The following is a 24,863-nucleotide window of genomic DNA, read 5'->3' as shown; positions in this document are numbered from 1 at the left end:
GAATATATAAATACTCACTATCATAAGATAAAATATGCCCACTTTTGCCTTCATAAATAACATGGCCTTTGGCTGAAGCCTCCTCTCGGCACTTTTCTGGGCTGCTGTCTTCCGTAGCGAGCCGGGTGATAGTTCCCTTCAATAACGCATCAGCTGCTATGCCAGACTGGGACAGAGCTGGTGTACCCTGCATTTAAATCAAATCAACTATAATTGAGAATATGTGTATTTATATAAGAGAATAGGGAGCAGTGAAGTGCAAAAAAACCCAAACCCACAACACTTTTTAGATCTAGAAAACCAATTACTTATCAAGCGGCATGGCTTAAACTTCTGCCTCTATTATTAGACATTTAACCTAAATATTAGTAACATTACTTATAGGCAATTTGCTACCTTGTTAAAAAATACAGAAAGAAGAATAGTGAGTACAATATTACAAAAGTATTTAATGACCTAGAACAGTTACCCTATAATACCATTTTGGGGGAAGATAACATATACTACATACTTAATAGGGCCCTTAGGTTTTATTTCTATCTAAAGTAACAAACCCCATCCTTCTCAGAGGAGAATTGTTACTATTGCTCTCTGTAACTAGAGATCCCAAATCAACCAAAACAGTAGCATTTAAAAACCAATGAGACAAAAAGGCTTAATTTACCTTTTTGGCTTTAAATAGTATCTGCACGAGACTGATTGTAGTTGACTTTAGTCTTTGAACTCAGGTGTGATGCCGTTTTCACGGAAGTTGCTAATAAGCCTTCAGAGTTAGGTATACCAAAGGCTCTGGTGGTTTTATTCAAAAAGTTTAAAGACTCACATATGCGAAGATGAAATCATGGTAATGCTGACTTCAGCAATAGTGGGATTTGACCATCTGATTGTACTAAAATTTCTTTTCAAGTCAGTTCTTACTCTGTGATACTAATTCACTTTTTCAGACATGCAACTACATACATGGGGATAGTTTAAATATGCTGTTTTGCTACAGCCTTCTCAGTAAGGGGAAAAATACCTGAGTTATGGAGCCTCTCAAAGAAGGAATGGTCTCAACAGAAACTTTATTGGTTGGAGTTCCTCGAGTTATACTTCCCTCCTGTATCGTTGTGGTACCTGATTTGAAATAATAAGATATCCTGATAAAGAGGAGAATTAAAAAAAAGTAGCTACTCTATTTGAAATAATTAAAGACTCTAGTGAGAGCTTTTAGTTCTGAAATACAGGAAAAAATTCAGTTTAACAGCATGCATTTGAGGCAGTTAGACTATTTCCTCTTTTAACATAGTCCTTTACAGACTAAAAGTCCTGTAAAGCATTAATCCATGGTACCTACTTTATTTTGTTTTGATGTATTTGGATATTTCACATGTATGGCTCTGCATATGCTTATTTTGAAGTTGGCATGCCTTGAAACAAGTGTTTTTAAATGACATGCAGACAGGAGGAGCTAGCTACAAATACACACGCCTCAGAAAATAGGGAGCAGATTAATAAAATACTTAAAAATAACACTTCAGCAGTCTGAGCTCTAGAAGTTAATTCTCTCAGTTTTCTCAGGCTCTGACAAAGTTTCTGGATCTGTATGACTTTCTTTTACCTCGAACCACACTTTCATGTTGTGCCCTGACCAGAAGTCCCTCAGGCTGGGAATTCTGGCTTCTGGGAGAGAATTCTTCTTGTTTGATATAGGGCAGGGAAGCTATTCAGAAGAAGAAAAAGAAAAAAGTTTGGTTTTTTCTTTTTTTCCCCTCTTTAATTAAGAGTCATTAAATAGTCTATATAAAACATGTCAGCTTTTCTGTTCTTACCAGACTTGGCTGACTCCTGCTGCCTTGGCAGCCCAAGAGATATAGAACCCACTGATGGCTTTGCAGTTTCTTGGGTGTAGGAAGCTTGACTATGGGATGTTAAGTAAGTGCCAGGTGTTCCCTGAAACAACAAATATATTATATGTTAATTCTTGTTTCTGGAAGATTCACATCTATGTTTGAAGGAGAACGCTAATACTACTACGATCCTATCTTAAAATGCTACAGTCCACCACTGCAAAGCACCAAAGTGCAGAACACCAGGAGTGTAGCGTCACTGTTTGGAGATGCAGTTCACCTGAACTGGACATCCTCCACCATGCCACTAGATGACAATAACTGCAACATGTTCTATTTTCTAAGGCACCTGTAATTCCTGGACTTTTAGAGGTGGTATATATAGGTCTTAAGTGTTAATGCTGTAAACACATAACCGAATACAAGATGTTGAAGGTTGATGAAAGGGCAAAAAATTGCTGTAAGGACAGATTTTCAAACAAATATTCTCTTACTTGTGAGATTGAGCCTCCCATGATGAAGGAAGGTTTTTCTGATGGTACACTTGTTTTGGAGGATGGAATGAGTGGTGGTGGTGGTCTGGTAGGTCTGGTTGTTGGAAGGCGGACTCCTTCAGGTATATTGGTTATTACCTGGTGAGGTGCTGGCTGGAGAACTTGGGGGGAAAGTTGTACATTAAATATTACAGTCTGTTGCAGCTCTACTAGTTGTTAGAGAGACAAGAACATCAGAAATAGCACAGTTCATCTGACAATTCTGGATGGGAATTGCCTCACAATACTCAAAAGCTACCTAGCTGTATCTACAACTCTGAAATTCACTATATCCAACTGTATGTCGTGCATAGAAACTGAATTGAGACTACCTAACCTTGCATCAAAGTTCAAGAAGAAATAACAAGAGCTGCACTGTAGAATTGCAGACTGAAAACTAAGCTTTTAAAAATAACAGCCCAGGGTACATTCAAGTTTTTTGTTGTTTTCCTGCTTTTAAAGAAAGTTCTTATTCTTTAAACGGGATGCAACCAAGTCAAGTATAACCTAAGCTTCCCTGATTTTGTCTTTTCTTTTCATGACATTATACTCTAAACAGGAAAACAATAATCCAAGTTTCAGAAGATTTGTCAGTTATTTCACCGTTTTATTAAACATTCAGACTCTCATATTAAGCAATTACAGTCAGAAACTAATGCCAAGGATAGCAGGAGATTCCTTGTTTCCTCAACTCCCCTCTTCATAAGAAAGGCCACCCATGAATATGACAGTACTTGTATTAAACAGAAAATCTCCTGATGACTTTGTCCCTATGCTGTTCTAACACTTTTCAGATCATCCATTTTGCTTAATAAAACAAATATTACACAGCTGATACAGCAATAAAGAACAAAAATATAACCTCACTGGAGCTAGAAAAATACCAAGCACGTATTCACATGCACACACAGAAAACAATCATCTTCTTTTAAGTCACCAAGTGTTTAGAGAAGAATTTGATACTACATCAAGTCACAGAAGTCCAGCTTCTGAAGGAAGAGTACATATCGCTGTGACACCTAACAAAACATTTACCTGGTGGGACGCTGTAGCGAGCTGCATTCATATCGGGCTGGGGAGAGGCTTTGTTGACTTCTCTTGGAGACAGTCTGTACGGGGATGCTGACCTTGCTGCCGTGTTTTGCACTTGTGCTTCCTGTTCTATTGCTCGCTTGACCTCAGCATAGGGCATATAGGCCACCGGTTTTCCTGTGAAGGTTAAAGTTATCAGAAAGAAAAGAACGCTGGATCAGAAATTAAGAGTCAAAAGGTCCAGTTTACAGCACAATTTTAGCAAAGGGCCTACTCCCACGTCGGATGCAATCATCAGGTACAAATGTTTCAATTAAAAAGTAGTATGAAGGTACAGCTTAATGTAGTATGTTCCTATGTCTGTACTTTTATATCCCAAGCTTTGAAAAAACTGTTTCATACTTCCTATATGTGAAAAACAGTATCTGGTTCCTTTAGGTCGTTTAAGTGAAAGCTCTGCTACTGAAAAAGGTTTCACTTAAAGAAAAAAAATCTTGTGCATCAGCCAGGTTTACATGCAAGTTCAGTCAGACTTACATGCCAATCCCACCAGACAAAAAGCCTTCCTTCCTTCCTTGCTTGCCCAGAGAAATTACGAATCTAATTTCAAATACTAATATTGCCCATCAATGGTGTTTGAAGGGAAAATACATTTTTATCAAATTTAGGAAATTAAAAATCCAGTACCAGAACTTCAGAAATTCCTTTTCTTTGGCAATGGACAACTTAAGTATTCAAAGTTATGAGCCAGAACAAGTTTAATGCAGTTGTAAAGCTGTATCTTTAACCTCCACAGTCAAAGAAAGATGGCATTAATCATCACATAATAGCTTTCTAAAGGATATTTACTATTTTATTTCATAGTAAAGTACTGTGTAAGTTGTAATAAGCCAATTCAACAACAGGCCCTTTAGTTTGACAAAATACCCCACAACGCAGGCAGTGTTCTGATGTATGCAACACAAGGTTTTCAAACAGTCTGTGGGCGCTCTGCTGCGCACAGCAGTTGGTGGACAAGCTTCATATGGACCGTGTATCTTAGGAAATAGCTGCTGTAACGCTCTGATGACATCTCAGCCCCTTCTAGTTTTCAGATTAAGATGTCCAGGCTTGTAGAACCCACTTACACTAACTACGTTATCCCTCCCTCTCCATCTGCCTGAACAACCACCTTGATTTTTGCTGGCAGAGACTTCACCCAGAACTTTCCCACACTTCATAATACCGTACTGCCAATGCCAAGAGTTACTCAGGTAGTATTTCAGTTAAATGGTACTTTTAATCAGCCCCAGACTTTCCACCTAAAGAAGCGACTTCCAAAAACCACAATCTTACCCACCCCTCCACAAACCTACAAGCTCCCTTCTCACTGTTTTAACAGGCAAAAAAATGGTTATATTTCTTTCATTTTACTTTGGGTAAAAGTAATTAAGGTGAAGTATTTCATAACGTATTTTAAAACTGTTATGCATACTAAATACAGAATACTCGAGTTTCAAAGAACATGATAGTTTATGTTGCTAATACTGTGCTGGCAACAGAAACAACACACGAGAATATAAAATCTAAAAATGCAGATTTATGCAACTGTGATGATATCTCTGATATTGTAACATTCAGCACATTAATCTCACTTGGTTTATTTCCCTTTTAAAACGTACAGTTTGTGGACCTATTCCTTTTCTAGTAAAGAAAGTTGAGGTAAAAGTTACACAATACAGAACTGAAAGCTAATAAATACATCCTTTGGCTCTTACGCAGCAATCCGGATGATGTAACATATACACTGTCCGCCTGAATCACTTTCCTGTAGCCAGCAACGATAACAGATATGTCCTTATTTAGCCACCCCGTCAGGTTCTGAGAGCAGCTTTAGCCTTGTACCATACTGAAGGTCACACTCAGAGCCACATTCAGGAAACACAGGTCCAGATCACAGAGTTCAGTTCAAACCCTGACTCCCAAGCATCCTCTATACACAACAGCAACCAACCATCATGTTCCCAAGAGAGCAAGCCTTGCACACAGCCCTTCTGCAGACAGGCTAGAGTACAACAGCTCTACCAAACTTCTGTGCCCTACTCCAGGGCCCAATGTCCACATATGCACTCCAAGGCAGTAAAACATTCCTTTTAGTTGTGCTCGTACTCCTTTAGCAACTCTCTCCCTTCTTCACCTTAAGCTTCTGAAAGGGGCTCCCCCAGTACACACAGTTCTCTGGGTCCTCTCACCTGCACAGCTAACCCTTCTGAATCTCTCTCTGTAGGAACATCTCATTTTTGGATTTCACCCAAATGGAGCCAGTTTTTCTGCCTTATGCAAAGGGGCTACAAGGTAGTTCTCCAACACTGTCACTGCTGCAGGATCTCTACAGTAGACAGGTTCCTTCAATCAGGTGCCATCAGAAAGCAGTAATTATCTGTACACTAAACTCTCATTCTTAAACGAAGCAGCAGTGTAACACACGGATATAAAACGTGGGGTTATTTCCACAACAGATGTGAAAATACCTACCTTCCCACTCAACATTAGGGCTCTTGGAAGTGCCACAAGGGCTTACAGCACTTCGATACTCCATATCCAGCTGCTCTTGCCTCTGGCGTTGCTCCTCCAGCAGCGCTGACTCATGCATTGCTTTAATGTGCCGTTGATACAGCGCATAACCACTCACTGGTGTTCCAACGGGAACCGTACAGGGACTGCAAGAAACCTACAAGGATGGGAAGGCGTTAACATCAGGTGCATTAACACAGATACTTACTAAAGTAACTTTCTTGCCCAATGCCTCCCCTGCAGCAGCTGTAGTCTATCTACGAGTGTTTCAAACAGTCCACACCTGTTTTTAAGCTACTACTTGTGTATTTGTGTTAACTTACTTTCCCCCTCAAAAGTATGGTAACAAAGCACATTATTTATTTCTTCATTTGTTTCACGTTACTTTGCGGCTTTAGTGTCGCAACTAGTTTTAGGGACCGACAGATACTCCTGCAAATATCACATAAAACACCCCATACCATAGGTGGTATGACAGCAGCTCGGTGGTGAAGCTGTTGCAGGTCCATCTGCCCTTGCTTTATCGTGGACGATACCAGTATTGACCCAGTGGGATTTAACAGTGAGGGCTTTGACTCCCTGCTGAAGATACTGGAAAAGAGATAGAAGGAAGGGAAAAATATCATCAAAAAGACCAAGTTAAATGTCTAAAAATTTACAGGCAACGGTATGCCCCTCAACTTCAAAAAACCAATATATTTAACACACTGGACAAATAGCTGAAAAATCAGAATCATGTTTTGTCCCACATCACATCTGGTCGAATGGGCAACAGACGCTGCTGTATTTTTATAATACACAGAAATACAAAAAAAAAAAAAAAGTGTTCAGAATCTCCAATACCAGAAATCCATGTATGCAGTTTCTATATCCACAGTACTGCAAGAATGCAATCTTCTTGATAAAGAATGCTTTGGTAAAAAAAATAGATAGGAAGCACTAGATTTATTTAGTCCACAGGAAATAAAAACAGTAGCATACAATAGACTGCTTTCACATGGAGGGCTAATACATTTGTGAAGTGGAAAGGTGATGTCTGAAGAGGCAAGAGTGCAGAAACACCATCAACTGCACTCTTCCAAAGACCACATGCAGAACAATGATACTGGATACTTTTGACATTTAACATCTATCCTTGGTATTGCGTGTATATTAAGACCACTGAGAGGGGGGGGGCATTGGCTCTGATGCTACTCTATGGTTACGTAGGAACCGCACCAACAGAACACTAAAAGGACTTCAAATACCACCAGCAGCGACAGCCATCCCACAAAAGATAGACGGTTCCAATTTAAAGCTGTATACACTTCGGCAGGTTATCCAGAGCGTTTAGGGCCACGTTCCCAGGAACTAGGAAGCCTGCACGAAGACATCGTACACTTGGAGAAAGAGGTCATCCATTTCTCAGGACACTGGCCCATTAATTTATGGACACTGACTGGTAAGATTGAAAAATACTTCCACTGCTCTATTATTAATAACCTTCAAGAGATTCAGTTCTACTCATTGATATAACATGGTTCAGTGACAGTAACTGGGTACAGGACTCTAGAGGTTATACAAGCAAATAAACATGAAATATTAAAAGGTAACTAAAATATTAATATTTTATGCCTCTAGATTATTATTTTTTTTTTTAAAGCAAGTTTCATCTCCTACTAAAAGATATATTCAGGCTGTTTTTCCTATCAAACTCAAGGAGGTTTGGAGGCATTCTACTAAACTGAGCTTGTGAGAGCAAGAACTAACTAAAACAACTCCATCTCCAATTTTTTGGCTCTACATTCAAACAGTTTTTCACTAAAGGGAATGGAGAGCCCATGTATTACCCCACACTAACCAATCACACTATAAAAAGATATTCCAAACCTACTTCTGAATGTGTAGATTTGTTGGTAAGTATTGTGGAAAAGCAACAAACTAATCAAACCAAAACAAAGAATTTCAGTACAGATCCAGTCATACAATCACTGTTGAGTTTCTTATTGGATAGATGGGGGCATTTACAAAATTCCCCACATCACTTAATGTTTTCAGTTGGTCACCGATTTTTATGTAGCAGCGTATCAGAAAATCCTGCAGCAGCAAGATCTTCCCCTCCCCACCAGACATACCACAGAGCTACTTCTCACGGAAAGTCATGCCAGGAGCATCTTGAATCTCTTTTCTTGCTTTGGCAAAGTTTCATTGTTTCAGCAAGCTGCTGTCCTTTCCAGATAATTAACACAATTCCCATTCTCTAAACAGATCCCAAATGGCTTGATTTCCCTCATTCTCTCACTTTCCAGGGAGTTGTGCTAGTTTGCTACCTACCTAGTCAGTCTACCGCCATGGAATTTTGCCTTACCCTGCCTTACAAGACCCTTCTTTTGGTCTTCAACAAAATTTTAAATCAACATCTCCCTCTGTCACACTTCCAGCAAAGACTTCTTAGAAATCCTTTCCCTAGCAGAAACTCGTAACAAAAAAGTCACTAGTGATGTCAGGTTTTGAATCACCGTAAAACTACTTTTTAAACAACTTCTTAAAGACAGCAATATTTGAATGTAAAACAATTAAACTCACCCTTGTCTGTCAGGTTCTCCATCAACTTCCTCGTCAGCACTACAGGTGGCACTCGAATCATTATCCGAATGGGATTCTTGTCTTGCTGTATTAACTTGCTGTGACAGACTATAGTCCATTTCCTCCGGTTCTGACTTTTCCTTGGGTTTCTCCATCTCTCTCTCTTTGGTATCACTCTCTATTTTCACTTGAATATTCTCCGGTAGCCTCAATTCAGTCTCTACAGGTTCTACTTTGGTATGCACTGGAAGAGTAATCACAGGCTTAGCTTCAACTGGATGGCTTCTACTGTCAACCTCCATAGGCTCTTCTGCCTCATTACTTATTTCTTCCTTAACCTGTGGCTCAGGGTTCTGAGTTTCAGCTGTTGATACACTCTGGGTTGTTAAGGAGGGAGATGTGCTGGTTGCAGGTTTAATGGTAGATTCTTGTTCTGCTGTTGCCTCAGTGGTTACTTTCGAAGCAGCACTCTCAGATGGAGTTTCTTCGCTTGGTTTAGCGGGTTCTGCTGGCGTTGGAGACGGCGCGCTTTCTGTATCAGAACTATTTTCAGCACCTGGGGAAAAAAAAATAAAAATGTTTTGGTGTAAAGGTTAAATGTTAATGAAATCTAAGTAGGCTTCGATGAACTGCTTCTCTAGAATGATCAAATATATGTCTGCTGCCCCAAAATGATAGCTGCCCTGACAAATGAACTCAGAAACTGAGAGTAACCAAAAATCAGCAGATACAGGTTAAGGAGGAAGACTAGAATTACAGAAATAAGACTACTTAGCCAGCTCTGCCCTTACAGAGAGCCAGACAAGTACACTCTTGTGCATATGTCAGTGACTTGGTACTTCCATATGTGATGCAGCTTTATTACAAGATTAGAGTCAACATCCACAGTACCAAAGGCACAGCTTTAATAATTTAAATTGACAGGTTTTAGAGGCATCACTGGCAGAAGTGGTAAAACACTGATTTTACATGAAAATCAATTACATTTTATAGACATGCTGACTTGCAATTCTTGCTGTAAGTTAACAGTTCTAGTTTACTCCCTTTGTGAACCATCATCGCTGTCTTGAAAATGTCTTCTTTGCTCTGTGAAAGGTGCAAACAGCATTGACAACTGGATACCAGTTATAGAAGGGAATTGATTTTTGCAGTAAAGAACCTTCCTCCTCTTTTTAGCCTAATTCATGAACTCCATTATATTATAAACAGCTTTTAGATAAATAAAAACATTTCTGAAAAACTATGGCAACACCTAAAACATAGACCTTATATTCAAGTCTTATCTTCTAATAAGAATCTTCATTCCTTAGAACCACATCAATATTTTAATGTTTGTTAAACAAATAGATGCAATAAGGATCCATCAATTTTAACCAACCCATCTGTAATGAATTTGACTTATTATAGAAATGGACAATTTGCTGAATTACACACAATGCAGCTTAAAGGTATACCAACAACTAAAAACCAAAATCCCCAACACTTAGCCATATTCTGTCATTCATCATTTACGAATTCCATTGCTTATAGCTTCACAAAAGGCTGGCCAAGACTGACTGATGTTGAGTGCTTATAATTGCAACCAACAAATTTAAAAAAAAAAAAAAAACCAACACAAAACATCTCACCACTTAAATTTGCCTGTCTGAAGCTTTACTGAGACTATCAACTAGCAAAGGTTACGTATCTTTGATTCAACTTGTTTCAACACGCACAAGTTTTTTGATCAGATGCTGCCTGTTTACTCTGTAGATGACAGCATAGTTAAAGCATCTCAAAATACTAAGCAATAATACCTTAAGGCTGCTCACCACCAAAAACGCTTCCCCCCCTCCCCGAGTAAGTTCCAACTGCTAAAATCCAACTGAAACATAGTACTTGGGCATTACGTTATGAAGTGGAACACAGCTTTCTGAGCAGGTAACTGGCACAAAACGTAGGTCCCTTTCTGTGCACACACAAGTTTCCTTTGCAGAAAAGTTACCTTCACTGTCTTCTGGATTCTCTTCTTCATTGGATGCTTCAATGTCTTCATCCTCCTGAGCTGACACAGTCGAGGCTACACTCTCACACTGGGATACATCTCGCTCCTCACGGGGCCTTCGTGAAGACTGACAAAGACACAGCATTTACATTGTACTGAAAATCTGCAAGTATTATTTCCTTTTACATGCATTCTCATTTATCAATCTGAGGTGGAAATGAAAGACAGAGAATATCTATTTAGCACCAATTCATTCACAAGGGCACACTCTTTCAACTTCAGGCTTTTGCTGCTCCTGGTCAAAAATAAGTTTGGGAACAAACCACTGTTTCATGATGTGTTTAGGGGACAAAAGAACTACTGCAGCAAACACAGACACTGATGCTCTTCACTTCAGTGAGAGAAGACTAGGACAACTCTGCAGTTTAGAGGATTCCAACACTCAAGATTCTACTTTAGATATCCCAAAACTTTATGTTCCTGGCCTTCTACCATCTCTCTCACTCCATCTTGCAAGGTCAGTGTTTATTGTGTTTCAAGGTAACAGTTCTACAGCGATGACCTGAACTTCTATAGTTGCTGGTGTACTGATGAGGAACGTGGTTTTCAGAGCACTAAGGAATTCTTCAGGCTTGAGTGTTCCATCTGATAGAAAATTTTCTATTGCATTTTAAAGCAAGGAGTGATCAGTATCACAGGTCAGGGAGTATCAGCCCCCTTTTCTATGTCACAATACAAAAACAAGTAGAAAAGGAAACAGGTGATGATTGCAAAACAGTTTCAGTGAATTGTGATGAATGACTTCAGAAAGATGCCAAGCTTTCCCCTGCAAAATATTCAGTGCCCACTGCCCTTACCTTCTGTTTGTGCTGTTGGAGGAGGCTGTCCAGATTGTGTCGTCTTTTATAGTTGAAGTAGAAGTTCTTACACTGAGCTTCACTTTTTGTCCCAACCATTTTGGCAATTGCTGCCCAGTTTCGTCCATGTTCCACTAGGCCTGTTCAAACATATAAGAACCAATATTTACTATGATAAGTAATTCAGCTGTCCAAACCCAAATAAACGGAGCAACGCCTATGGGAAGGTAAGATACAGAAGTACTGCTGTCCTTAACTCTCAGTATGACAATGTATTTGTAACTACTTATGGGGTGAAAAAAAGCTGTGTCAACCTGAATGTCTGCTTATGAAGCCTTCAAACTTAACTCTTTGCTCTTGCTAATTTGTAACACCTCTGCTAAAATACTGATTTTACACATAAAATGTACAGTTAACAGTATCTGCCAAATAAATAGACAAGTTATAAACTACATTAGCTTTTCTATGAAAAGAATGTCTCATACAGAACAAATTTTTGTAACTTATGGACACATTACTTTGAAAATTTACATAACATACACACCTTCACATCTGTTTCAAAGACTTCGGTGGACTAAGTACCACATCAAACAGTTCTAAGCAGCCCATAAGAAAAAAGTCAACATGAGTCTCAAAAACCTGATTTTGTCTGTTAAAGATGTTTGCTTTTCTTTTTTTTAGAAAACAACAACAGCAATTTTCAAATTATTCATTCAGCATGGTGTTGCAAAAACCCACAGCACTCGTATTCAGCAATTCAATAAATTATCATGATTTATAAATACAAGTATTCAGAAGTAAGTCAAAAAGCTTGACAAGGTTTACCTTTCTTGGCAACTTCCATTTCTTCTTCTGTCCAGCGGGATGTCTCCACAGGCTCTGCAGAAGCTGAAAGAGAAACAAAGATGCTGACCAGAGAAAAGGCTCATTCAAGTCAACTTGGGAAAGCTGCCCTTGTTACTGAGTAGTAGTCAACTTCCATTAAACAGAGTCAGAGATACAGTAGGAACCACGACAATCTCAGCAGAGCAAACCATTTAAAACTATTCTGCCTACAAAACTATGATTAATTATCTGTCAAGGAAGACTTGTAACTAACTTAGATGTATATACATCACTAAAATTTTATTTAAACTGCCAATAATTATTATCAACTACTAAAAGCAGCAATCCAACATGCTATAAGCTAGTTCCATCTTATTTCACTGACTGCTGTGGAAGGGACTGAAATTATTATTTATTGGTTAGGGGGTATCAAGAAATCTCCTATTCTTGTATTCACTGAGTGTCCTACCGGACAAACAAAGAAAAAGAAAAGAAAACAAAAAACACTAAGTAAAAACAAGCAGAAAGCTAAGTATGATTCAACACAAAATATTTTTCATTCACTTCTCTGGATTCGATACCATTCTGTTTAAATTTCTGAAGAGCATTAAGCTGCAACAGCCTCCATTTCCTTTTCATAAAATCTGCCATTATGCACAGCATGCAACAGGGACCCTTCAACAACTTCCATCAACAAACAATAGAAGTAGGACACTATAAAGTATGCGATCCACAGAAAAGCTATTTTGGATTTTCCAGAAGACCCTGCAAAAAATAGGCTAAAAAAAAAAAAAAAAAAAAAAAGAGAGCGAGCGCAAAAAATCACTATTGCCTTAGTCTAGCTGACAAAACCCCACCGTATCAACTGAGCAAGAATGTCTATCACAACTCTTACGTTTACAGTTAAACGAGAACTAATTTTCCCACTTACTATGTTCTTTAGGATATGCAGAATATCCGAGCAACAAAAGAGTTGTTACAAATTCTAGAATAGCAGCTGCCTGTAAGTACCCAGTTGAAGAGCTAGGAGCATTAAACTTTGCCACAGCACAGCAAGAAAAAAAAAAAAAAAACAACAAAACAAACCCTGCCCCGCCATCCTAGATAATTATTTACTAGCCACAAGGTAGTCTGTCTGCTAGTATTTCTGCACCACAACAAATTATGTCAGCCTTTTCAGAAATGCAGTCAGAGATAGCATAGTCTTTTTTAACCATACATGCCAAGAAAGTAACATTTTATTTTAAAAGAAGTCTCTTGCCATATACTGCAGAAACAACAACAGAAACAACTTGCTAGGATCTATTTCAGATTACGAAACTCTCTGAAGTACTCAAATATCAGGCCTGCTTATTTAACAATAACCTCTGTGAGCTACAGCCTGTAAGTCAATCTGTGTCAAAGGCATTTGGATCTCTACAGATCCATCATTAACCCTACAAAGAGAGAAAATGTAGTCATCGCAGAAAGGCTGAACTGCCTTTCTTTTCCTCACACGGTTCTAACAGAGTCATCTGATTACACATATACTATTCATGAAGTTAGACTCGTGAAGTTTAACAGTACCACGGTAACAAATTGAAAAGCAGGCCTAAGAATAAAGATGTAACACTAAACAGGGGGAAAAAAAAAAAAGTGCATTGCATGCACAGAAAACAGCCTTGTGTTAGTGAAAAGCCTGACAACCAGATGGGTCCCCAAGTGTCCTATAAACGCTACTCACAAGGTTCTGGTGGGGGTGGAAGAGGCGGTGGCGGTTCTTCAGTGGCTGCAGCTGCAGCAGCATTTGCTTGTGCAGCTTCATTTGTCATTGATCTGGTGATTCTGCCCTTACGACGACCTTGACTATTGGCAGTTTTTCGGCCCCTAGGAGTGGCCTGCTCCCTCTCCTCCGTTTCCTCTGGTGCAACTTCAGTTTTGTCCTTTTCTTTGGTATTTTCTCTGGGAGTAGTTAAAACAGAATTCAGTCACATTCAGATAGCCATTATGGGTAACTATTCCTGAATATCAATGTAAAAAACCCAAACCACAAACAAAACTCCACAAACCCAAAAGACACCTTTAGCGAAACAGAATTCACTTACTGCCTACAATTTAGAGTTGCTAGAAAATAACACAGATATGTGATATCATCAACTTCAAAGAAAACACAAACACTGTGACAGAACATACGAAAAAAACCTCCAAACCAGTAAGATACAAAAATGTGCAAAAAAAATAATCCCATGGCTTTTTCCACCAGTCTGACTAGGTCAGCAAGACAGAGAAACTCATACGTCCAAAAAATTGTTTAATGCACAAAACCTGACCTAAATATGAACAGTTTTCAGTCCAGATTCCAGTCAGGCTAATGAGAATCCTACTCTGAACTTTGCAAAAAAACTGCAATCCAGGGTGAATTAATGCATTTTCAGTACATATACTTACTTAGATTCCTCCTTCTCATCCTTTTCCTCCTCATCTTTCTTTTCCTCCTCTTTTTTCTCTGCTTTTTCTGCTTTTTCCTCTTCTACTTTTTCTTCTACCTTTTCTTCTTGAGAAGGACGAGCAATTTGTTGCTGAAATGAAACGAGGTTTACATATTATAACAGCTTGATCACACAAAGATGCAGCAAGTTGTACTCAGAGCAGCACACTGATCCTGCCTTACCTCCCACTTGATAATATGTTAAGTTACAGTCACCGCACACCAGTCAACAGCGAAACGCCTCTGCCAAAAACCAGAACACCTATCTGCACCCTGAAATCCTAATGAACAGGATGTTCCAGGCATTAGTTACCTCCCAGACTTCAGAAGTCCCTTTTGCCACAGAACATGCAGTTTCTCTGCATTAGCTGTATATCCTCAGTCCCTCTCAACTTATTTTCTCTTAAGTTTCTTCTGGTTAGCTGCCCCATTCAGGTGTGGTATTTTGTCTTATAAATTCCATGGAGGTCCAGGCTTCTTTTGCAGTGTAAGCACAGAAGTGATAACGAGCACGTAGGTACATGTGTCAAGAAATACATGTGCTGCTGTACGCCACACTGTAAATGAATGGCTAAGTTTTAAAAGTGCTTAGAAAGGTCTGACCAGCATCTTGCATAGTAATGGTGTTGCTCCTCTCAAATTTTATTTCTAATGTTGTCCATTTTAAAATAGTGAAACATGATAGCTTACAATGTGGAAGCAGATGTTGCAGCATGGAAGATTATGACCAACTCTAAGTTACCTTCTCAGAACTGTCATGAGTAATTAAGAAACTTCATTGTTAAAAAAAATGGGTCAGGAATTTTAGACTTACATTTCCAGTGAATTTACAAAAGGAAAATTATAACCTAGAATTTTTTTTTTAAAACTATAGTCTTTATTGAGATGATAGTTTTACAAGCACCTTAAGCATTGCCAAATGACAAAGTAATTATCATCACTCGTTATTACCCTAAGGAAAACAGCACAAAATACTATTTATGCATTCCCTGTTAAGGGACTTCTGCTCCTTATCTTCCAAAGCAATTCAGATGACTACCATGTGCAAGGGTATCTCATTCTAGAGAGCACATAAATTTGATTTAAACTTTCCGGGAGATACAATCTGCTTCAAACAGGAATTAATGGAAGAAATTTCTGTTACTTAATGTGATCACATAGAATTACCAGCATGGTCCTCTATAGATGCTTAAAAAACAAAAACAAACCCCAAACCCTAAAAAAGGTAAGAAAAATTTGTGGTATATTTTTTACTATTCCTTACCGGGGGGGGGTGGGGGGGGTGGGGGGGGGTGGTGGTGGATGGGATTAAAAATAGCCTTGGCATTCCCTGTCTGACTTCACTGTTAGAGGTGGCCTAACATTACTCAAGTCAAATACCCTGTGATGTTTTAAGAAAGCCTTAGAAAAATGACATTGCTCATACAGGAGAAAAAAAAAAGAAAGAAAGAAGTATCAGGAAAGATCTATCAAATGCGTCTACAGAAAATATTTCCTTAAGTTATCCTCCCTAAATATATTTAGGAGCCCAAATATTGCTTTTTGCCATCCACAGTGATGTATCTGCCCACAGCCAAAAAGACTCGTTTTCCAACACGGCTGCATTTCTACATCCATAGCTCACCTGCAAGTTCCTTCCTCTCCAGGCTAAAACACCAAGCAGTAGTTGGCTGCCACTAAATGAAGCATGTAACCCACTCTCCAAATTCCCAGAACCCTTACATCAAGCAAACAGCAAATGCATGAATTCTCCTGAGGGATCTCAAAAGCCAGCAACCCACATCAAGCATCTAGAGCTTAATCCATAGTGCCCATCCACACCGAACAGTGTCTGTAACAAGGTGATCTTGTGAGTGCCGCAGGAAAATCCAAACCTCCTGTACTAGGCACCACACAGCAAGAACGAGCCAAGAAAGCCTGAGGCTGCAGGCGAGGTTATAGAGGCAGGACTCCCGTTAAAGGCGAGGGGAGGGGAAGGAGGAAGAAAGTGCTCTCTTCCTCCTCTCTGAAAATATGTATGTTTATTTAAAATGCATGAATAGAGTTTAAATTCTGCCTTAAATATGTTTTCATAAGAAACTACGGAATGTAAGAGAGGGTGGGGAGTCAGATATGGCCACACAGAGGGAACCATTCACAGCAGTTTACAATGAAGGGGCTTGAATGGGTTAAACAAACCACCTCTGTCAGAGTCACCCACTCAGAACTGCAATACCCAGACACTCTCCACTCAAATCTGGTGTGTGCAGAACCAACCTGTTCCTTACTGGACATCAGACTCTGCAAGCCAACTTCAAAAAGCAAAAAACATGTAACATTTATATAAAGCTACCTTTCAAACATCCAAAGTACACTGGGTGGGAAGGACAGAGAACTACAAGACTGCTGTTCTAGGACTCCATTAACTCACATTTCACAGTCCACTGAAAATTCCTCAAAACAGGCTTTCCTTTTCACAAAAGAACCAACTTTCCTGTAAGTGTAGCAGCAGGTGTCACTGTTTCACTAACAAAACTGAGGCTGGAAATAGTCACAAAAAGGACTTGTTTTTGACATTTTAATAATGTGAACTGGAGCAGAAAACCCAAACACTAACCACTATCATCTTGCTGCAAATTATTAGCATTTAAGATGCTGGCATTACTTGGTTATGCAAAAACTTCCTTCAAGCAAGATGTCAGAGGTGTGCTAAGATAAATTATTTCCATCGTGCTAGATAGATTGGCCTCAAAAGTTAAAACTGCATTTTCAGAAGGGAAAAAAAAAAAACAAACCCACTGTATTTTACATATAATCTATTTACAAAACAGTTGCTGAAAATCCTCTGTTCTTTTTGCCTGGCTAATTTAACATCACACTTTGTAAATAACAAGCTTCTCTATTTCGCAGTGAATTTATTTAACATGCATAATCAATAGGTCAAGTGCAGGTTAAACACAAACCTTAAAACAGTTGAAGCCTCGGTCAGCGACGTACCTGCACATTCATCTGTTGATTAAAACTTTTACTATCCAGGCAAGGGGACGGGCTTTAGCTCAGGGCACGATTCAAAAGGACAAACCCCGCACCAGCACCGACATCACACAGCTCTAGCAGAGGCTGCCTGACCCAGCAACGTGTTTATTCCAGGAAATTGAGTCATTCTGCCACTTAAGCTGCCTACAGCAGAGTTGCCCATCTCACATACAACCTTCTAATCTCACCGGAGTCACCAGAGGTAATCCCCTGCGAGCTCGGCTTGATTGGCCGTCACAGACATGCAGCAAATTTCTGTCTAGTCAGGTCACCGGACTGTACCACCTGCCGCAAAGGCACACGGCTCGACGCGCTTCTGCTGACCAGGCAGCCGGGCCACACAAACACACCCCTTACGCACTGCCCTCTGCTACCCAATTTCAGTGAAAAACTTCACTCAGAGGGAACCTCCTTTCAACGAGTTATTGAAGGAATTCTCTAGAATCAATGCGAAAGCGCTGTACAGCCAGGCTTTCTTCCAATACTATGTTGTTAACTCGCTTTTCATTTGAAAAAAATCACATTTGGTTTCAGATGCACTTGTTTAGTTGCTTCTGTGAGCATTCTGGAACGGTTTAGTTGGCATTTTAGTCCCTTCTAGACCTATTTGAGGACAAAAACGTAACAGAAGTTAGTAAGCCTTACGTCTCTTAACTTGACATGCCTCCATCTAGCATTTAGCTTCTCTAAAGCAAAACCCCCACACTGAAACTTGAGTCAAACTGTAGTCACTGCATTCTCTGAAGGATTTCAACATCATTACCATGATTAATATCTTCTCCACTGCAATATTCCACTTGCTTGCCTTCTAATTTACAAAAATATATGAACTATTAAGAGTTTAAGCTGAAGCACCTGTTATCGGCATAAGGACATCTTGAGCACATCATAAATCTTACACGACTTGTGTTTGCCAATCAGCAAGGAAGTTTCGGGTTGCTACTCAGAGATATGAAAAATATCAGCTTCAAACAAAGCTGGGGTGTGGGAGGGAGAAGGGGGATAGATTACCTTCTGCAACGGTAAGATAAAAGTTCTGGCAAGCAGGGCAGTTCAACACTCTCAAGTTCTTTTTTACTAGCTGTTATAGATTGCTAATTAGTCATTAATAAAATTAAGAAATACAAATATGATTTTTGGTACATATAATTCCTTACTACAGCGTTACTAAACATGCTAAGTACAACATTTCTGAATTCATAAACTTCCAGAACTGGTAAAATTTCCCATTTAGAATGTTTAGAGCATTTCCTTGAGTTTACAAGTATATCTCAACGTTCTTCAGACCTATAAAGTCTGACACTTGTCTGCATCCCTACCAGCCTGTCTAGCAGTTGCCTGAAGTTTAGTGATCTGCTGTAGTACTTAACATGGATCAACAACTAGCAAGTAAGACCTACAACTCTGCTGAAATTCAAAGAGCAAGTAATTTGAGTTGAACAAACAACGACAGCAGCTTCTGTGTTCCAACCCACATACTTAGTTATTCACATATAAATCAGTATTCACGGGAGCAGTTACAAAGTGAGGCAAAGCACCTTGGGTTTCCTTTTATAGCGAGCTAAGTTCACAAATCTATGCCCTTGTGTACAGGGCTGTAATTGAAATCTTTCTAATTTATATGCATTATCCAAGGAAATCAAAGAATTTATGGATTGAGAAATACCCTCATATTTTGAATTCTACCAGTTCCAATATTATAAAGTTTAACAATGTTGAAAGACATTTCAATATACAGTTGTGTTCTGAGTATCTCAAAACTTACAGTTACATTGCGTTACAGTTTGAGCTAGTTCTGTCTCCTCACCTCTTAGAGCAGTTGCAGAAGAACAGTATATGGCAAAGATACTGCTCAACATGTGTATACTTAATATGATCACACCAATCTGATTTTATAATGGAATATGAAACTGGGCCACTTAAAATGGCAGCATTATCCGCATTTAGTGTCCACAGCTATTGTCTACATTTTGGACAATCTTGTTATTTCCATCTTCTTTGTTTCTGCCGTACATCCATACTTTAATCAGTCTTTCACCATCACACAACAATTCACTTTTCCTATTAAAAAGCGTTATTAGGCTTAGAAAGTCTACAAAAGTTCTGGCAAAATACTGGTTATTTCCAGTATTTTCTCCCATCACAGCAGTTCACAATTAGTCAGAGTAGAAGCTCTAACTAAATCCTGTGCATAATGAAAATGACCTTACCCCAAGCAATCCACAATTCGCGGGGTAGAGACAAGTAAGTCTCTTGTGATATGATCTCTTCTCTTAGAACACCAGACCGTAATTTAAAAGGTTTAAGTACAACAGCACCATCGAAGCACAACACAATGACTGTTTCTAGCGAACAGGATCAACTTATCAGCTGAAGCTGTTTACAGCAATTTTCTTTTATATAAAAAAATACATTTACTGGGACTTCCAGAAAACTTAAATTATTTGAAAAAAGGATTCACATACCCTGAAGCCTAACATTTTCTTAATTTGCTGGTTTGCAACTCAGTACAGTCACAATACCTCAAAGTCTCAACGATTTTCTCTTTAGTATCGCTGCTGAGATATGACCAAATCCAATAACCGACAACTCCTCAGATTTTATGTCTGTGGATTTCTAAACCCCTGAATTTGAAAGGAATCTCCCTTCTCACCTCCATCAAGCTCCAGTTTGAACACAGCACTGGGTATTTCTTCACCACAACATTATCTATACTGGTTTCCAGCTGTTAAATTCATTTTAGAGATGCAAACTCAAAATACCTGCAGGCTTTGTTGTTATATCTAGTACTCCATTCATGTACTTTATTTCATATATGACCTTCTTTCCTAACCTCATCACTGACATTATCTTTCATTCTATTTTCAGGACTTCCTAAATACCCAAGAGATGCAAGGGGAAATCAGAATGGGAAGAGCAAGGAACACGCTCAGTGAATATACAAGAAGCAGCAATAAAGTTTCTTCATATTTTTGTTTGTTTTTTTCCAGTATCAACATTAACCCTGGTAGCTTAGCAAACATATTTATATACTACTTGTACATAATATGTTGGGTTTTTCCCCCTCCAAAGACTTCCAAAACAATAATTCCTGAATCAGCAGAATTTTTTGTCTGCATGCATTCAACTGGTCTCTCTTCTTGCTATGAAGTTCGTTTGACTTTCAGCCTGACCACCAAATAAAGACCACTATTAATTTCTGCTTTTTGACAAACACTGACATTATGAAATAATTATATTATTTTCCACTGCAAGTCACATGCTAAACCTAATTTCTGTTGGCTCCAATACAGGATTTAACGATGGATTCAACTTCAATGTCAGTGGCAGAGTCCTCAAATAAAATGAATTGTTATAGTCAAAAAAAAAAAAATCACAAATGTGCAAAGGAAGAAGGTACTCCACAGAATTATAAACAAACTAACCAAGAACATCCTTGAGGTCAGGATTACTTAAATTTAAAAAGGGCAAATATGCAGTAAGGGAAAAATAATTATCATCATCGCCCCCCCACATATAATACACTTGCTGTATCAGACAGTAAGACAATTGTAAATATAACAATAAAATAACAATACCCAAGTGATGAATAAATTTAAGATACCTGGTTTCTTCCTCTGCGTTTACCATAATTCCTTCGCACAAGGGCTTTATAATTTTCATTTTTCTTGGTCAAATAATAATATAATACACAGTCGGGAACATTCTAAAGTGAAAAAGAAAAAAACCAGGTTTTACTCCTATAAAACGTACATTTTTAGTATTTAATTTTTCTCAACACTTAAACTATTCAGCCCCTAGACTAAAATAAAACTCTATTAGATTTATTTGAATTCACTTCCCTGCTGAGCACACAAATATAACAATATAACTACGCATAAAATTATAGTGTTAAACGCAAGTCTCACGTATTTATAATACCCCTCAGCTACTTCAGTCTGCATGATTTAATCTCTACTAGCTGATTCGCAAGTTTGAAAGCTTCTGTTTATCGTAAGAGCTGTATGTATTCAAGATTCTGTTGGAAGCCTTAACAAATCTTAATTCTCCATTACTTCTCCTATCAGTTCTGCAAAATCAGTTCTGAAGACTAATTCAGCTAGCAGGAGGATCCCACTGATTGAAAGGTAGTGGCAAGATTCCTGAGAGTTAGGACAGCAGAGCGAATTACGTCCTTACCTAAGCAGTGAGATACAGAAGCTTACCTGCTTCAAAAGACCAAAACTAAATGAAGTGCTATATTTCCTTTTATTGTTGTCAATGGTGTCATTTCACTAACTTCTGTTAGTTGCTTGCACGCAACGACTGTGTTACTGATCAAGTATTATAAAATCGTGTCAAAGCAGTAACATTTTTTGGACTTAAATTTTTTTCCAGGAAGAGAAAACAATGCTGGGATAAATGACTTACATTTGGAAAGTTAGCGATCCCACCCTAGGCTCTACTTACATTAAAAAAGGTCTTACCTTTCGTTCCAGGTAGGAAGCAATTAGACCAAAGTTCTTGGGATGTTGGACAAACCTTTTATAAATCAGAAATTATTTAAGTTTAACAACATAATTCATGACCAAATAAGCACAGCAGTCTTCCAAACAACCTGTTCCATCAGCAAGCCTGCTTAGAAATTAGTCTAAAAAGCCTAGTTTTCAAATTGTGCAAATTTAGAACTAAGCACTTAAAATTAGCTGTTAGCTGATATAATGACATAATATACCTACTCTTCTCATTTTAATCTTATCATGGAACTAAAGTACTTCTGAGATAATTTCTTACCTAAGGACTAAATGTATGTGATCCTACTCAGTTGAAAAACAAGTCGAGAAGGCTAAAACTTTTGCACTAAAACTCTCTTCATTCAACCAGCTAAGAACATAACCAAGTATTATGGCACAAAAGCTTCAGCATTCCCGATTTAACTGATGTTTACTGTGGGGTTAGGTATTTAACTGTCATTTGCAATGTAATAAAAATAGAAGATAAGAAAAGCCCATTACTTTTCCTTAAATATCTCTTTCTCATGGTCGGTCCAGACATTCATGAACTGTCTGTCTTTATAAACTTTCATGGGATCCTCCATCAGACCATTCATATTAATAAACTTCACTCGTCTTTGTTCTGCATCAAACATCATGGGAGGAATGACAGAGAGCTGACGCATTTGTTTTTCATTATTCTACAGGCAAAGAATAAAAAGAAAAAGCAAAGAATTCAAAAAGTTGCTACTGTTTAGAGTTCTCGAATTACACAACTCTTTAAAGTTCCACCACAGTATACATTCACAGTTTGAAACTTCTTTTTGCCCACTTCTTAAATCTTCTAGAAGTTGTCATTATCCCAATGAACATTTACACAGCCAACTAAAGGAAACAGTGTTGCAAATAATGAAAAATTAAAATGGTGCAGGAGTTTTGAAAGGAGGAGTTTTCATGTGTGTGTTAGAGCTATGAAAAACTAGGTTGTAGCAAGCCTGCAATGAACACAGACACCTGAGAAAAATCTGGGACATACACAATTAGGAAGCATAACCCTTAAAAGAAAAGCATTTTGTAAGACCTATTTCAAGCCAAACTTCACATAGATTCTCTCAAACCAGCCCAAGAAGGTTTCTCTTAGCAAAAAACCAAAACCCTCTGAAAGAGACCTTTCACTGCCAATAAAATGCTATTGAGTCATTTGCTGTGCTTCTATAGCAAAATACAGACAATAAGCTCACCTCCTGCTCAGAGAGTCCATCAATGATTTCAGAAATCTCATGTTCACTTCTAGCAATAGTTGCTGAAAGTCCAGCCCCTCTTTGACCAACTCTAGAATTAGGGGAAGACAGAAGTAGTAAGGATAAAATGGAAAATAGCTATATTTTCAGATTTTGTACGTTAACAATGACAACCTTCGAAATTCCTTAAAAAACTGTCTCCCAAACAGTTAGAACTGTTCTTTCTTAAGTAGACTCAGAGTACAAACTCTGTTCATGTACTGCAATTTGGAACAACTGCTCAGTTTTACTTGTGAATTTGCAAAGCTCAGCAAGAAGAGCATGACTTGAGTCAACATCAAAAAAGAAGTGTTACTACTGATTCCATTGCAAGTAGGTGTTTTAGATACTCAGCAGAAGCATATTCATGTATGAGAAATGTTCATCAGCTGCACAGAAATCATCTTAGTACAACTGACACACTCTGAAAAACAGATTATTTTTTTATTTTTAAAAGAAAAAAGCACACTAAATTTGCCTTTCATCAATTTGGTCAAGTTACTAATACAGCACAGGCTCATTACAACAAAGGAAAATTTTCAACTTTTGAATTGGTGGGGAGAGCTGTAATTTGGAAGAATTCTTCAGCTAGTGATCTCCACAGTTAGAACATTGTCATAAAATGTTACAGCGTGTGGGTCAAAAAGCAATTTCAGAGATAAAAATCACTTATAATTAGAAACAAAACATCTTCATTTGCTCAAAGATTTTACTGAACTAATCCATTTGCACAAAATCTGACAAAAACACTTATTACAAGGCAACAGTATTACAAGCACAGCTACAGACAAAGATGCTATTACATTAGAGAACATAAATATAATGTATAGAGGTGGCCCCTTCCCAAGCAGTTTGCAGTTACAAAGATGTGATACACCCTTAAAGTAAACACTTCTTATAGATAGGAGTGCTGTTCTCATCCTAACAGTTAACTTTCTCTTCCTCTTTTCTTGATTCCAGAATATATTGCAAACTATCTGCTTTTCCTATGTTTTATGAAGTAAGGTGATTTAGGGTGATGGTTAGAAGAGATAAAAAGATGAAATCTTTACGGGGCTTGAACTCTCAAAGGGGTATTAAAGTGATTTCAAACATTAGATAAACAGATTTCAACACAACTGAATCAAACTTGACCCAATTCTAATTTAAAGCACTGTCCACAGTACTGTAGATAAAGTGAACTCTGAAATGAATTGCACTTCATTCCTTTTAAGACAGTTTCCATTTAACAGATGCCTGATAGATCAAAATTAAATAATAGGGACTTAATTGCCATAGCTTGCCTACTTCAAAAAGCAAAAATGTCTGGAATAAAATTACATGGAAAGTAGAACAAAAGATCACTCAAATTGTTAATTAAAGAAGTCAAATGATTTTTGAGTGCGTAGGCTAATGAAAATAGGGATCATGAAACACAGGAGTTACACAGACACCCAGTGACAGAAAAACAC

At 38.2% G+C, this 24,863-nt stretch overlaps 1 protein-coding gene across 6 annotated transcripts in view; it reads right to left on the bottom strand.

Moving 5' to 3' along the window:
* The window catches only part of NCOR1 (nuclear receptor corepressor 1), a 58,298-nt gene that overhangs the window by 18,515 nt on the left and 14,920 nt on the right, over nt 1–24,863 (bottom strand). For 3 of the 6 annotated variants that reach the window (XM_086475483.1, XM_086475484.1, XM_009956215.2), the window contains exons 10-26: nt 23,374–23,464; nt 22,655–22,833; nt 22,127–22,181; nt 21,265–21,366; nt 14,606–14,736; nt 13,902–14,119; nt 12,179–12,241; nt 11,354–11,493; nt 10,497–10,623; nt 8,513–9,068; nt 6,409–6,538; nt 5,909–6,104; nt 2,324–2,484; nt 1,812–1,932; nt 1,601–1,702; nt 1,019–1,116; nt 19–187 (exon numbers count right to left, since the gene is read on the bottom strand). In XM_086475483.1, coding sequence (XP_086331609.1) covers nt 19–187; nt 1,019–1,116; nt 1,601–1,702; nt 1,812–1,932; nt 2,324–2,484; nt 5,909–6,104; nt 6,409–6,538; nt 8,513–9,068; nt 10,497–10,623; nt 11,354–11,493; nt 12,179–12,241; nt 13,902–14,119; nt 14,606–14,736; nt 21,265–21,366; nt 22,127–22,181; nt 22,655–22,833; nt 23,374–23,464 — 2,639 coding nt within the window. Of the gene's footprint in view, nt 1–18; nt 188–1,018; nt 1,117–1,600; nt 1,703–1,811; nt 1,933–2,323; nt 2,485–3,397; nt 3,572–5,908; nt 6,105–6,408; nt 6,539–8,512; nt 9,069–10,496; nt 10,624–11,353; nt 11,494–12,178; nt 12,242–13,901; nt 14,120–14,605; nt 14,737–21,264; nt 21,367–22,126; nt 22,182–22,654; nt 22,834–23,373; nt 23,465–24,863 lie in introns of all 6 variants that reach the window. The other 3 variants (XM_086475481.1, XM_086475482.1, XM_009956190.2) reach the window with 2 other exon arrangements.

The sequence above is a fragment of the Leptosomus discolor genome, chromosome 18 (genome assembly GCF_034619465.1).
Source record: "Leptosomus discolor isolate bLepDis1 chromosome 18, bLepDis1.hap2, whole genome shotgun sequence".
Lineage (NCBI taxonomy): Eukaryota > Metazoa > Chordata > Aves > Leptosomiformes > Leptosomidae > Leptosomus > Leptosomus discolor.
The sequence above is the reverse complement of the archived record's forward strand: the minus strand, read 5'-3'. Positions and strand labels throughout refer to the sequence as shown.